The sequence below is a fragment of the Blennius ocellaris genome (genome assembly GCF_963422515.1).
Source record: "Blennius ocellaris genome assembly, chromosome: 4".
NCBI lineage: Eukaryota > Metazoa > Chordata > Actinopteri > Blenniiformes > Blenniidae > Blennius > Blennius ocellaris.
In genome coordinates, this window is record NC_137653.1 from 16,239,357 (window position 1) to 16,252,973 (window position 13,617).

Genomic DNA, 13,617 nt, shown 5'->3' on the forward strand with positions numbered 1-13,617 from the left:
TGTCTGTCTACATGCGTTTGCCCTGTGACAGACGGGTGACCTGCCTCGGGTGTATTCTGCCCTCACCCGAAGTAGGCTGCATTGGCTTCAACACAATGCAATTCTGAACTGGATAAGCAGGAAAAAAGATGGATGGATGAATGACATTATGTGGGATTTATGTGTTCTGAAACAAGCATTTCAGGCTTACTGGTGACTCTAAGTGAACGGCTCTTCTATCATCCAAATCGTCCGTATTGAGAATCAGTGGGCAGAGTGACGAGAGCTGCGGTAATCGGCACAACTATCCCGGGCGAACCGCTGCGTAACGACGTTTGATAGGTTTTTTTTCATATAACTGTAGAGCAATCCCATGTTTTCAGGTAAAATACAGACGAAGTCACAGGTATAATTCACTCTCAGTCGTTCTCATTCCAAGTAATCTGTGCTTACCATCTCTTCAATCAATCTTAACAACTACAAGCACTTAATTTGTATTTGTATCATTTATTTTCAGAGAGTGTAGTTTTATAGTCCTTTAAAGTGGCAATAGATAGGTCCAGAGGAGTCATACTATCAATATAACTGCTACATCTAGTGGCCAAACATGTTTTTGCGCACGGGGCGCAGTGGAGTCGTTATCGTCCATTTATCGTTATTGAGGTGAACAGCTCAATATACTGTGATATTGATTTGAGGCCATATCGCCCAGCCCTAATTGTGGTGAACTGTGTTCTACTTATTTGTAGGAGGCACATAGGAGGTGATCTAAAAGTGGCTGCTAATTCTGACTGTCTCGTTTAAATGTCACCTGACAGCTATTTCTTCATGATCTTCTGGCTCTTAGCCTACAATCCACTTGAGCTTTATCTATAAACACGACCTTATGGTCCAGCATCTCTTCTGTTGTGTACACTGTACATGTGTACATGCTGAAAAGCTCAAAGTGCCATATCTACCCACCAGCAGACCTGCTAATGGCAGAGGCAGCTGCTATGAGACTAATTCCAGCATGACTAATATTCATCAAGCTACGTTCTCCTGATACCTGTCAGAGCATATGGAAACCCATCAGATGCTTCTAGTGCTTTCCAGCCTGAGAGACATATCAAACAGATTGCACCACCTCGGCTTCAGGCTTTTTCTTTCTAATAAGATTTGAGGAGGGCTTTGCTTCTTATTTGACTCAAATACGTCAATGGTGTACTTAGTTTTGGCAGTTTACTTCATTTTCTCAAAAGAGAACTGACTTGTGCATTTGTATAATCAAAATGTGAATTTCTCATTCCCTCATACTGTTATTTACTTTCCAATTAGGGAATCCAGTATAGGTCACCAATTTCATGTGCAGTCCCATGACACAAGGGGTCTTAGTGAAATGCCATAGTATAATGGTTTTAGTAATACTTTTAATGATTATATATTATTTTTCAATCTCAGTTAATTGGAAATCATCATGTAGCCTCTTGACATTCTTCAAAGTTTCAGCTGTAAAATTAAACAATTATGTTGTTGTGATAACCATATTTTTCTTTCTTTTATCACCACATGAAAGCACTTTTCCCTCTCTAAATATCACCAGGATTCTTTGAATACAAACACGGGAACAGATACAAGCAGCAGTTTCAGTAAAAACGATTTACGATGCCCCTGGTCTGTCAGTAGTCCTTTGGCTGTTTTCTTTGCAGGTACTGAAGGTGGGCCGACCATAGTATTATTATCCAATTAAAGGCTGTTCAGCAGGACTGATAACACCTCTGTGGAATTTCTTTTTCTCTGTTAAAAACTCTGCTTGAAGCAGTTGTTTGTTCTCATCTTTCCCACTGCGACCCCCTTTGGTTTGTTTTTCTGCATCATTCAACGATGCATCTGTACTCTTTTAACCACCACCATCTCTCCTGCACACGTGTACAACAATAAACAATAATTATTTCTTGTGCTTTCACTGGCTTTTTTGTGTGAATATTTCATATGTTAATTTACTTGAACTGTGTGTGCCTCTATTTCTGGGAGAGAGTGAGCCCCATTTGTCACACTTTTCATGACTAAAATGTTTTACATTCTAATGAGCTTCAAAACAATTAAACTGTTAATTCAAAGACTTATAGGCCTTGGTGTATAAGGACTTAACTTTCTGATTGGGATTGAAGGAGAGTGTACATAGCCAAAGATAAACAAAGACCCTTCCCCACAGTAAAATATTTTTTCTTTAATAAATCAAGGGCCAGCAGCACAACCTGGGAGATTAATTCTCACTGCATAGTAGCCCTTTGCTCCTTCTCTGTGGTACACCGTCTCTGTCGAACAAATAAGCCTGATTGTGCAGTTTTTCCACAACTTGTTTATCATGAAATGTAGTGTTTTGCTATCCTCCAAATATAAATCACTGGCCTGCTGTTGAGGCTTCTACTACTTGTTTACTACCACCTCTTCGTGCTCTTGGCTCTGGCTGTGTGGTGGCAGTGCAGAGATGAGGCCTGACTTATCTCTGGCACACGAGCTGTAGCTAATCTCTGAAACACTGTGGGTTCATTACAGTACATTCAGATGCTGTAACAGTAGAGTGCCGCTGTTGTCAGAGCCCAGGGCCTTACGCTGGGCCGCCATGGTGCTGCTAATGATAGCTTAATAGCTTTTTAATGTTACAGCTTGCACCTCATGTTTGGCTTTGTGCCGAGTGGCAAATCAGCAAAAGAACTCTTGCGAGGTTGCAAATCTCACCTTGTGCAAGAGTGAGAGCCAAGTGTTGCTACGTGCACATGTTGAATTTCATTTTAATTCCTGTAAGCATTTTGCCAATGTGTCCTCTCTGTTTCTTTATCAGACACAGCCAGGCACTGTGCAGCAAACACTCATGAGCACATCATATTCACCGCACTCCTCCAGCAAGAGAGGAACTTTATCTGTATTTCCCCCTCATCCAGTCACTACATGACTGGCATCTGGCACGGCCCTCCAACACAGACCACACTCTGACTGTTTCATTCTCTTAAAAATACTCCTTTAATCTTCAGAGAGGTTGCCTGCTTCTACACTGCTTACCGATTGATACACAAGCAGCTGAATATTTATGTCATCTCAACATGTGAGAGCAGAAATATTTGCTGTAGCAACTGATTTAGTTTCTTCTCTGTTGCTCTCCGTCCCTGGATGCTTGGTGTGCATTTTCTATTTCGGCATGTCACTGACTTCAACAAGCTTCTTACAGCACAAGAAAAGTGCTTTTGTTTTAGTTACAATATCCCCAGTTTTTTGTTTGTTTTTAACTTGAATGCCACATATTGCACTGAAAATAGCGTGTTAACTTAAACAGTTTTCACAAGAATTTTCACTTGAGGTTACATCGTCCTCAAAACCTGTGTAGTCACAGCAAGCCAGAAAACCCATTCTAATGAATTTCTCTTTTTCTTTCTGGTGAGCACACCTCGTGTGGAGTTTGAATGCATGCTGGACACATTTGTTTACTATATGGATCCATGTTAGTTGATAATGTCAAATGGCATTCACTTACTGCATATACAACTTTTCATCACTTCCTAAAGTCTTGAAATGCTTCACACGATTACTCATTTCCACCCATTCACACACACCTCCTACTGCAGTGACAACAGAGCTGCCATGCAAGGTGCTCGCCCACCATTGAGAGCAAGCTGGGGTTGTTTGTCGTGCTCAAGGGCTCAGCATGGACAGGCTGAGATATGATAAAACTGCTTTATCATCTGGGGCAAAGCTGATCCCCCAAAAATGTTGCAGTACCAATAGTAGAGCCAAAATAATACTGTTAGTTATAAAACAGGAAACATGTTTGATCTTGCAGCAGTAATCATTTAAGCAGGAGTCGTCTAAAAGGCTTTGGCTCCTGTGCTACTTGATGAGTAAATATATTTGTGTGCATCTGTATACTCATGATAGTGTTGATTGTGAATGAAGTGTTGTGTCCTTTGATATTACGGTATTGATTCATGGGTAATAAAAGCAAACTCTCTGTTGATCAGTTAAAAGCAGGTCAGTGGCATCAGGTTTAAAAATCTGGCACGGCACCCGCGACAATCATGACCGGTTATGTTTGCCCCCTGCGTTGTCTGACGTCCATCCCGTTTTGTCCAGGGTGGCCTGAAATGGGGCTGCCGTGAACACAGTGTAAACGTACCTTGAGCTAAGAAAATGTATTTGCCTGACCCATGTGATTCTCAACAGCTGCTGGAAGCAATAGGAAATAAAAACATGACTCTTCTTATGTTAGTTATGAGCTATTAATCTGATCTGTCACAATGTTGAGGAGGTTGTTGGGGTTTGTACAGGACATAAGCAATAGATTTTACTTATTTTATCACCTTTATCAACTCAAGTATTTTAATAAGGAGAATATTTTCTTTAATAAAATGTTAATATTTACTTAAAAGTGTCAGGTTCGATTCCTTATCTTTTGAAGTGTCCTTGTGCGAGATACTGAACACAAAATTGCTCCCAATGGATGAGCACCTTGTATTGCAGCCGCCTCCATTGGTGTGTGAATGTGTTTGTGAATGGGTGAATGTGGTTACCAATGTAAAGCACTTTGGGGCTGCCAAATAGTGGGGAAGGAGTATATAAGTGAAATCCATTTACCATTTACCATTTACCACATTTCCAAAGCTGTTTCTGCAAATCAAAAGAAAACTCTGCAAAATGAGATTTCTTGGTCAACCAGCAATGTTAGATGCACCATAGAAAGGAAGCTAATATGTCCCACCTCCACACTTCCACCTCCAGGCAAATAAATAGATTTCCAGTGGTAATCAGATTATTCAAAAGGCTTTTGCAGGTTTTGGTTTGTGGGTTTCGCAGAGTTGCTCTTCGGTGAGCGAGGGCACGCACCAGGAAATCAAGAAAACGTACATAAAAGCCGTCATGGTGATGGAATGTGTTGAGGATATTAAATATGCATTTGCTCCAGCCTCATTAACGCCCTGTTGCACGAACACACACCCTCACAAAGCTCTGTGATCAACAGCCATTTGCTAATACGGAGAGAATCAGAGTATCAATATTTAAATAGAGGGCCAGGCTAGGTAGAGACACATTGATGCCCTCGGGGGGGTAATGAAGGAGTGTTTGTGACAGGAGCGAAGATCCCTATGTGTGCAAGTGTGTATGTCACAGCAGTGAGAATTATAGCCGCACTAATTAAGACAAAGCTATGTGGAGAAGTTAAAGGTGGCAAAAGTAGCATAAACCAGTACATTTACATTTAAATCACAGGATTGTATTCGTGTGAGCCGGTGTGCTTGTTTCCCTCGGGGATACATGTAACAAAAAGATAAATTGTAAAGGTGAGATGAGGAAAAGGGGAAAATGTAGAGAATCAATAAAAGGCCAAACTGATGAGGTTGGGATGAAAGGACATAGCAAAGGAGGACATTACAAGAGAAAAAAAACATAATTCCCTGCTGTTTTTAGTATTATTTACTATTAGTTTTTAGTATTGCTGAACTGTGCATCTAAGTGGAAGGTACAGCAACAACTTCACAAACACTCCAAAAAAAAAACATCTTAAATTTCCGGGTTCTATAGTTTCTGCATCGCCACTTGCTGAATAAAAAACATGATCTTGTGTGGTGACGTGAAATTTTGAGCCTCCATGTTTGCAGTTCAACTGGTAACAACACAGCACAATTACGTAAAAAAGAATATATAGCGAATGAAAACCACACACACAATTGGACCTTGTGCTGAGATTTGAGATGTGTCGACACACAACAAATGTCTCTCCCTTAAAACAGGGCAGAGCTCCTCTGGCCCACAGACAGCAAAATAATCCTGCAGTTAAATTTGTGCAATTAAAACAAAATGAGAATCTTCTCGTGGTTCTATCAGCTTACAGAACTTCATCTTAAAGAGAGAGAGAGCTTTATTCCTCCCCAGGGGGAAACACATTTTTTTTTTTTTCTAAAGATCTTGAAGCAAGAAAAAAAACCACAGCGAAATGCTTCAGGCAAAACCGTGTTGCTCGGCTCCCACTCTACCTTCAAAAGAGCTCCTGTATGGACCAGGCTCAGGTTGGGTTGACACAACTGAAAGTGGCTTGTTCAGGTGGACTCTGGATTTTTCAGTATAACTGTCAATTCAGTGCAATTTGGCCCACTGCAGGTGGTCAGTATTGCAATAAAAAAATTTCTGAACATACAAAGGTGCTGGAGAACTGCAGATATCGAGCAAGATCAGGATGTGAAAACTGCTGCCTTAAACTCTAAAGCATTTTTATTCTGGAGCGTAACCACCAACTCAAATTGGTTGATTGAAATAACGCTGAGAGTGTGTAATTCAATTTTCTATGATTGACTTACATCAAAAACTTTTAATAACCAATACAAAAATTTGAAGATCTTCTTTAATTCAAAGCTTATAAATATGTTGAGGACCAGAATCTTCTTTTAATTAATTGTAGAGTTTCTAAAGTTTTTGTTGGATTTTGTCTGTATTTTTCACATTCATCAAAGTCAATCTGTTGTGGAAATCCATTTAGTCAAAAAATACCAGAAACATTTTATCCTGAACTTTATTTGGTTGTTGACTCTATTAACCTTTGGGCATCAGACTGAGAAATAATTAAAATAAAGTCAGTGAGCGTGGCAGATAACGAGGGCAGGGTCATACAACGAGAGATATTTGCTGCAAAATTCATTCTCAGCTCTTTGAAAGCTGCATGCTTCGACAGCTAATGCTGTCTTCTGGTTGGAAAGAAAGAAAATCAGTAAGGTAATGGTTCAAAGAAATGACCTCCAGTCACATTAACACAGCAGTTTTGTGTGAATTATTCAAATGAGCTACAAACTTACCTAAGTTATTGCAAAATATGAATTCTGGAATGTGATCACATACAACCTGAACTATGCACTTCCAGACTACTTACTCTTTACAGTCCACTACACTTTATTGCAATGTCTTTGTCCCTGTTATTAACACAGATAAAAGATGTCAAAACAGCACCTCACCCTCTCCATGTCTCAGTGTTCTTGGGATTCTGACAATCAAATTGTGAGACGGGTGAAACAGTTAAATCACTCTACATTACAGAATAAGAAAAGTCTATTCACCAATTCACAACTAGCATATGGGTCATATCAACAGAGATTCAAGATTTGTCCTCATTGTTTTGTTATTTTGAGGGGAAGCAGAGTCACTGTGTATAAATCTAAAGGCTGTATTGTTTCATTTGAAGGCCACTGACATAAGTGGATCTCTAACAAGGCTGTCCCAGTTCAACATCTCCTTCAAATCCAGTCCATAAATGTGCAATTACTTTAAAATACAGAACAAAGCAAGGGTTCTGAAATGTTTACCCTCCACAGCCTCACATAACAGACCTCAAGGAGTTTTATTCTCTGAAGACTGAGAACACCGTGTCCTTCAAAAAATGCAGTCACTGAATTGAGACAAGGCTTACATTTAGCCTTGTTGTTTTTAAATACTGAGCCAAAAAAATGTACGTTCACAAAACAATTTGATAGTCTTCAGCCTTAATGTTAGCTATTTTGGTTGTTTTGGTTTTTTTTTTTAATGTCCAACCGGTGAAATCAGACAAACTTATGCATATTCCAAATCAAATAAAGAATCAAGTACCTCATAGCTTTCAGTTTATACAATCCGGTTCAAGACATCATAATCGATGCCACCAAGACCAGATAATTGCTGCAGTTGAATGAATAAAGAGTAAATATGTTGGTAATTGTAATTACTAATGTGTATATGTTTGCATTCCCAGATTTGTAGAAAAAATAAATTTTCTTTGTTATTTGAATTTTCAGGAAAAAGATATAATATTTACCAAAAGCATCTCTTCAGGTTTGAACATCAAAATTAAAACATGGATAACACTGCACTACACAAGGTTCATTCAATGGAAGCATATTAAACTCCTCAAATTTGTCAATACTCATTTGTTCAAGAGAGTATTTTGAAAAACAGTGAGGACATTTTTTTAAATTCCAGTCATTACATCACAACCGTCTTTATTAAAAATAATTAAAACAAATCTGCACAATGTGTCTCCTATAACACAATCTGTGAATCATACTGCTTCCCTAAAGTGTCGAAATCAAATACTGAATTTGCTTTTGTCATCCTTAAAACAGGATATAAATGCTTAATCTCACTTAGAAGCTACCAGAGTTGAGGGTAAAATGAAGAGGCTTGTGCATTACATATTTATGATGTCATTAGATTGTGCAATAGACTTTCACGAAAAAAAACACCAAGAAGTCTAGAAGCATCCGAGTCTTGGCAAGAGATGGAATTTTAAAGAGGAGCTACCGCTCAGGCGTGGTGAGAAAGATTAATGAATGTGTCTGGGATCACTTTCATAATGAGAACAAACAGAACTGAACAGAGTTTTTAAGTAGTTCAGACTTTCAGGGAAGACTACAGGTGTGTGCAGGCAAGTTTCAGTGCAGGTCAGAGGGATGTTAAGAATAATGTTTTCCTGCTGTGGGTCAAAACAACGTTTCCAGCAGTAGGTGGAAAGGAGCTTGTGAATGAGAAATTGAGGGAGCATATTGTGTATTTCTGTGTCTCTAAAATTCTGTAATGCAGCATGTGTCACAGGCTGCAGGGGACGGGGTCAGACGCAGCTGCATTTTAATTAAACAGTGTTCGGTCTCACACTATCATCAGCCAAGCTGATTTTATAGCTGAGAGCTAGTACACGCCAAGCAGAACATATTCCTCCATTGATTCACTTCAGTGTTCTTGTATCTGTTTCTATCTGTCTGACACTTTGTGTCCCTTATTTTTTTTGTGTGTGAATGCACTCAGACACACAACTCTATTTATTTCCATTTCGTCACTGCTGCTTTTCTCTCGCATTTTCATGTCACCATGTCTTGCTCCTCTTTCTCTCTATGTTCCTCTTCTCCATTCATCATTAGCTCGGTTGAATCTTCTTGTTCAGTATCCTCTTGTAATATGCATATTGGGAGCCCAGTGAAGCATCCAAAGTACACCACTTTTAGTTGAGGGTGCACTCAGCCTGCACACCATCATTTTGCTCAGCCATTTAGTTAGACAGCAGGTCACAGAGTGAAGAAAAGCCCCGTATCTGCTATAATCTGAGAGGGATTAAGTTGTCTGTGTGTGAAGGGTTCAGTATTATGTTAATTACAGGATTAAAAACAAAATGCTAAATAAACAGACAACCGATAAAAGGACAAATGTGAAAGTTGCCCCTTACAGTTAGAGAGATGAATATTTCTGCTGTGTTTCAAGAGCATGATTGTGCCATGTTTTGGGTACATTTGAGGGAAGGATCACTGCTATTCAATTCAGGGGGCATCCATTCATCCAGCATGCTAGAGTCTTTAAGATCAATTGAACACTTGTATGATCAGGCTCAAACTGATGGACAGTCTTGTGAAACTCCATCAAAACAATAGGTGATGGCACATCTGTAGAATTCCCATCAGAGACTGTAATTTCTCAGGAGCCCAAGGCACACTTACATCTAGTCCCCTGCTGATTAATTTCTATAGAATTGAGAGCTTCCTGGGATACTGCTGCACTGTGTGGGTTGCCAGCTGCACAGTGGAGAAAAGAAACAACCTGAAGCCATTGAGGCATAACTAACAGACCACTGATCCCATCTTACAACTACAAAAGAAGGGCAGTTGTATTTTTAAGGACCTGATTGAGCACCTGTGGAAATCCATCTATTGTCTATACTTCTTCATTCTGTTCATCGTCGCAGGGGCAATGGAGCCCATCCTCGCCAGCAATTTGCAAAGGCAAGATACAACCTGGACAGGTCATTCAGAGATAGACCACCACACACACTCACATTCACAGCTATGGGCTTTCTAGGTTCCCCATTTAAACCCACATGCATGTTTTTTTCTGGATGTGGGAGGAAACAAGTACCCACTGAAACCCCTGAGGTTTTGAGAACATGCATACTTGAACCCACAAGCTTCTCATAGCACAAACCTCCACTGTTGCTATAATCCCACAAATATATGATATCATATACTGAACTTCAAAGTGAAATCTGTTTATTCTAGTTTTGGATTTTGATTTATGGCTGTTTTCTCATACTCTCAATAAGAAATACAAGACATTCTCCCTGATCCAAAAGAAGTTGGAATTTATTTATCCTTTCATACCTCTTCTATATTGTTTTAACAAGTTCAGACTCACAAGGTGCTGCAGCTAATCCCAGATAACTCAGGGCAGATGTACGATAAATGATAAAAGTACTCAACCACTTATTCTATTATCACAACAGCTGCTTATTATTTTCTGATGATTGATCAATTATTCCACTAATCAGTATAGGTTTAACCTTGCCAATCTGCCACTTAACAAATTGCAAACTTTTTCAAGAAGAGGCCAAAGGTCTTTTTAGCACTAGAACTAAAATGAATATCCAACAAAGATGATAGCATTCGTAATTATAAATCATGGACAGAAACATCAGTGATAGTTTTTTCATGCAGCTGTAGAAACATTCCAAGCACTTAAGACAGATTAAAGTAATAGAAATTGATCAAAGCAGTTGTTTTTGCACTCAGGGGCGATTATCTCCTTTCTAATTAATTTACAAAAGATACTAATATTTTTAAAATGTTGCATTTTTGCAACATAAAATGTTGCATTTTTGCATCAAAGTCATTAGTTGTTTGGGCATCTCTTGGACCTATCTTTTATCCACAAATGCTGCCAAACATCTCATTTTGCCCTTCTGAGCTTTAAGCCTGCTCAATTCACTTTGTGTGAGGAGTGTGTTTGACCAGGCTTTGCTAACAGATGTTTGCCAGCTAATATGTGTTTGGCAGGGGAGATTATTATGGCTTACTCACTCGACAATTGCTCAGCTCCTCTGCTGACAAGATGATAGTGCCACATTTCTTCCCTGGGATCCCTCTGTGGGAGGAAAGAGAGAAAACAATAAATGCTTAGAAGGAAATTAAATGAAAACACATCTTGTGCTTGCCCACTATCGACTCTTAATGCCTTAGTGATGGCGACTGTGAGGAATTTCAAACTGTGAGGAGTTTCCAGCTGTGAGTAAAATCTGATGACTGCTGGCAGAGCTCATCGTTCACACTTCCGTAGAGCCTCTTTCATATTCATTGTTTTAAATTATTTTACAAAATACACGCATATCCAACCATAACTGTAAACCACACAGGTTTGCCCCAGTTATACTGCTTATATTATGAATCTATAATTACGTGCGACTATGGAGTAGATACATGCACAGATTTCATTTAGCTCCATTAGTCTGTTCAGCCTTTCACCACAGCTCCCATCGAGAGACTCCATGCTTTGATTTCGATTTTCTCCAGTCTAAGTTGGAGCAGGAAAGCAGTTTTATCACAATGTGGTCTGTTTATAGGACAAGAGGGAAAGATACAAGCCAGAAGTAAGATGATTTAACTTAGTTTTAACCTCAGTTAATTAATTTAACACCAGCAAATCATTTTGGGGTGTATTTTTGATGCTTAAATAACCCACTGTTGGAAAATTAAATCCTTATTCATAATACGAATACTGTAAAAACAGGATCGAGCAGTGAACACAAAACAACTTCCTTCAAATGGAGTGAAAACATTAAGTAATTTCAGCGTGCAAAAGAACAAAGCACAGCCCTCCTGAATCTGGTTCACAAAGTAAGCACTGCCATGGGAAATCACTGGCCATTTATATACCCATTTTCGATGACCTCAGTGAAAACACCTGGAGAAAGAAGAGGGATGTGCCCCATAGAAATCCCCAATGTAATCATTTATAAATATTGGTGGTATCTATTTATAAAACAAACCTGGGAATCTACTTTCAGATACTTGCCATTTTCAGATTTTTTTGTGTGTAAAATGTTTTATCTCTTGATATTTCTGCATAAAACCAAAGATGATAAAAGCTGAAGTGGCTCTCTGAAGGCTGAAAGAGCAGGGCTGTATCATCAAGTCTTGACGGCCGCTTCTTTACAGTAGTTTCATCTGATCCAGTTTGAGGTTATGTGCTTATCACATGCAGTTAATCCATTCTGATTAAATCTGAGTTTCAGAAGAAGAGAAATGGCAAGATTTGTAAAAATCTGAATCCAAATCAAAAGCTCGCCCTCCTTTGTCTCGCTTATTACACTTGACTCTGAGCTGAGTGCAGTGGGGGGAATGGACTTTATCTTTGAAGCCTTACCAGTGCATCTTTTTTTTTCAAATCCTTTTGAATTTCATGTGCAGCTCTCCTGTTTGGCCTTTTTTTGCTCACTGTTCTATTGCAACATGTGAAATATATTTGCCTTTACAGTATGTTTCAGCAATGTCACTGTGTTAGGACATGTGTAGATTCTAAATCTGTCAATTGATACTAAATCTTTTTATACATTTGTTCTGTTTGAGATGTCAGGAGGGATTGGGTTGCAAACCCCAGGCAATTGAATTTATTAATTTTGAAAATGAGAAGTGACTTCAACAAGAGCTTCACATATTTCGTTCAAAATTACCAAAACAAATAGCAGCTTTACCACAATTGAAAGAGATGTATTTCTCCTATTTGTTTTCCATCAGCACAAATCTTTCCATGTATGTATTTGTATTCAACACTTCCTTGTATGCTAAGAAAGTTTTCAACACTTTGGTGTCACTCTGACCTTTTCATTCTGACCTTGAGGGGCTGCACTAGATTTCAAAACAGACTTTATAATTCCTCTCACCATCCTGAGCTGTACTGAATAGCAAAGCTTGTTTTTCTTAACAAGTCACGAAACGATCTTGGTACGGCAAACAAAGGACATTATGGTATTGACGTCACTGTGTTTAAACAGTAACATGCTGACAGTCCTCTGGCATTCACCGGTCATACATTTGATCAACTCTAAATGTGTTCGTGCCAAAGTTTTCTCAGCACCAACAGTAGTTCTCTTTGTGCGAGATTGTAGTAATCTGTTTTTAAGTTGTGATTAACATCACTGGTTTCTTTCTTGTTCTCCAACATCAAAGCATCTAATTTATCTGAACAGATTATTGCAACAAGTGAGGATTAACTTCAAGGTTTTCGTTGGCATGTATTAATCACCTCCTATATTGTGTTTTCACAGATGTTACAGACATTTGAGTCATGCTCAAAATAGAATTTACTGACAATCCAAGGAGGCATACCAATAATAATATAGAGGAGAAAAAAATAATAAATGATAGCTATAATTAAAAACAGGGAGGTTATAAACTGATGTATCTGGCTTCATGGAGATAGAAACACTTTTTTTTTCATCTATTTGTTGATGTTTCAACAAGGCTGTATCTCTATTTCTAGCAAGACAGATTGGTGAAGTTCATGGCGGATGTGGTCCCCTAAAGATACAGCTGGACTTCTTTTCTACTCGTTCAACATGAATCTCTTGTGGGGGGGTTAGTGGGCTGTTAATGATGTGCACCGCCAGCCTCACCACCCGCTGCAGGTCTTTTCTGTTCTCCTTTGTGCAGCTGGAGACGCACACAGTGCAGCAGTGGGTCGGGAGGATGTCTGTGGTGAACCGATTAATCAGCAGGAGACACGTCAGCTTCCTGAGAACGCTCAGTGTCCGCTGGGTCTTGGTCTGCATCAAGGGTTTTGAAGCTCTCAATTCTCTTCACTACTGTAACAATTCACAGTATTGATTCTTGA

The 13,617-nt window shown here is 39.1% G+C and overlaps 1 protein-coding gene across 2 annotated transcripts in view; it reads right to left on the minus strand.

The window, feature by feature from the left end:
• cpne5b (copine Vb) overlaps nucleotides 1-13,617 on the minus strand; it is a gene marked incomplete at both ends in the record, with an annotated part of 120,656 nt that overhangs the window by 37,534 nt on the left and 69,505 nt on the right. For both annotated transcript variants that reach the window (XM_080495739.1, XM_080495738.1), the window contains one exon: nucleotides 10,809-10,872. In XM_080495739.1, coding sequence (XP_080351865.1) covers nucleotides 10,809-10,872 — 64 coding nt within the window. The remainder of the gene's footprint in view (nucleotides 1-10,808; nucleotides 10,873-13,617) is intronic.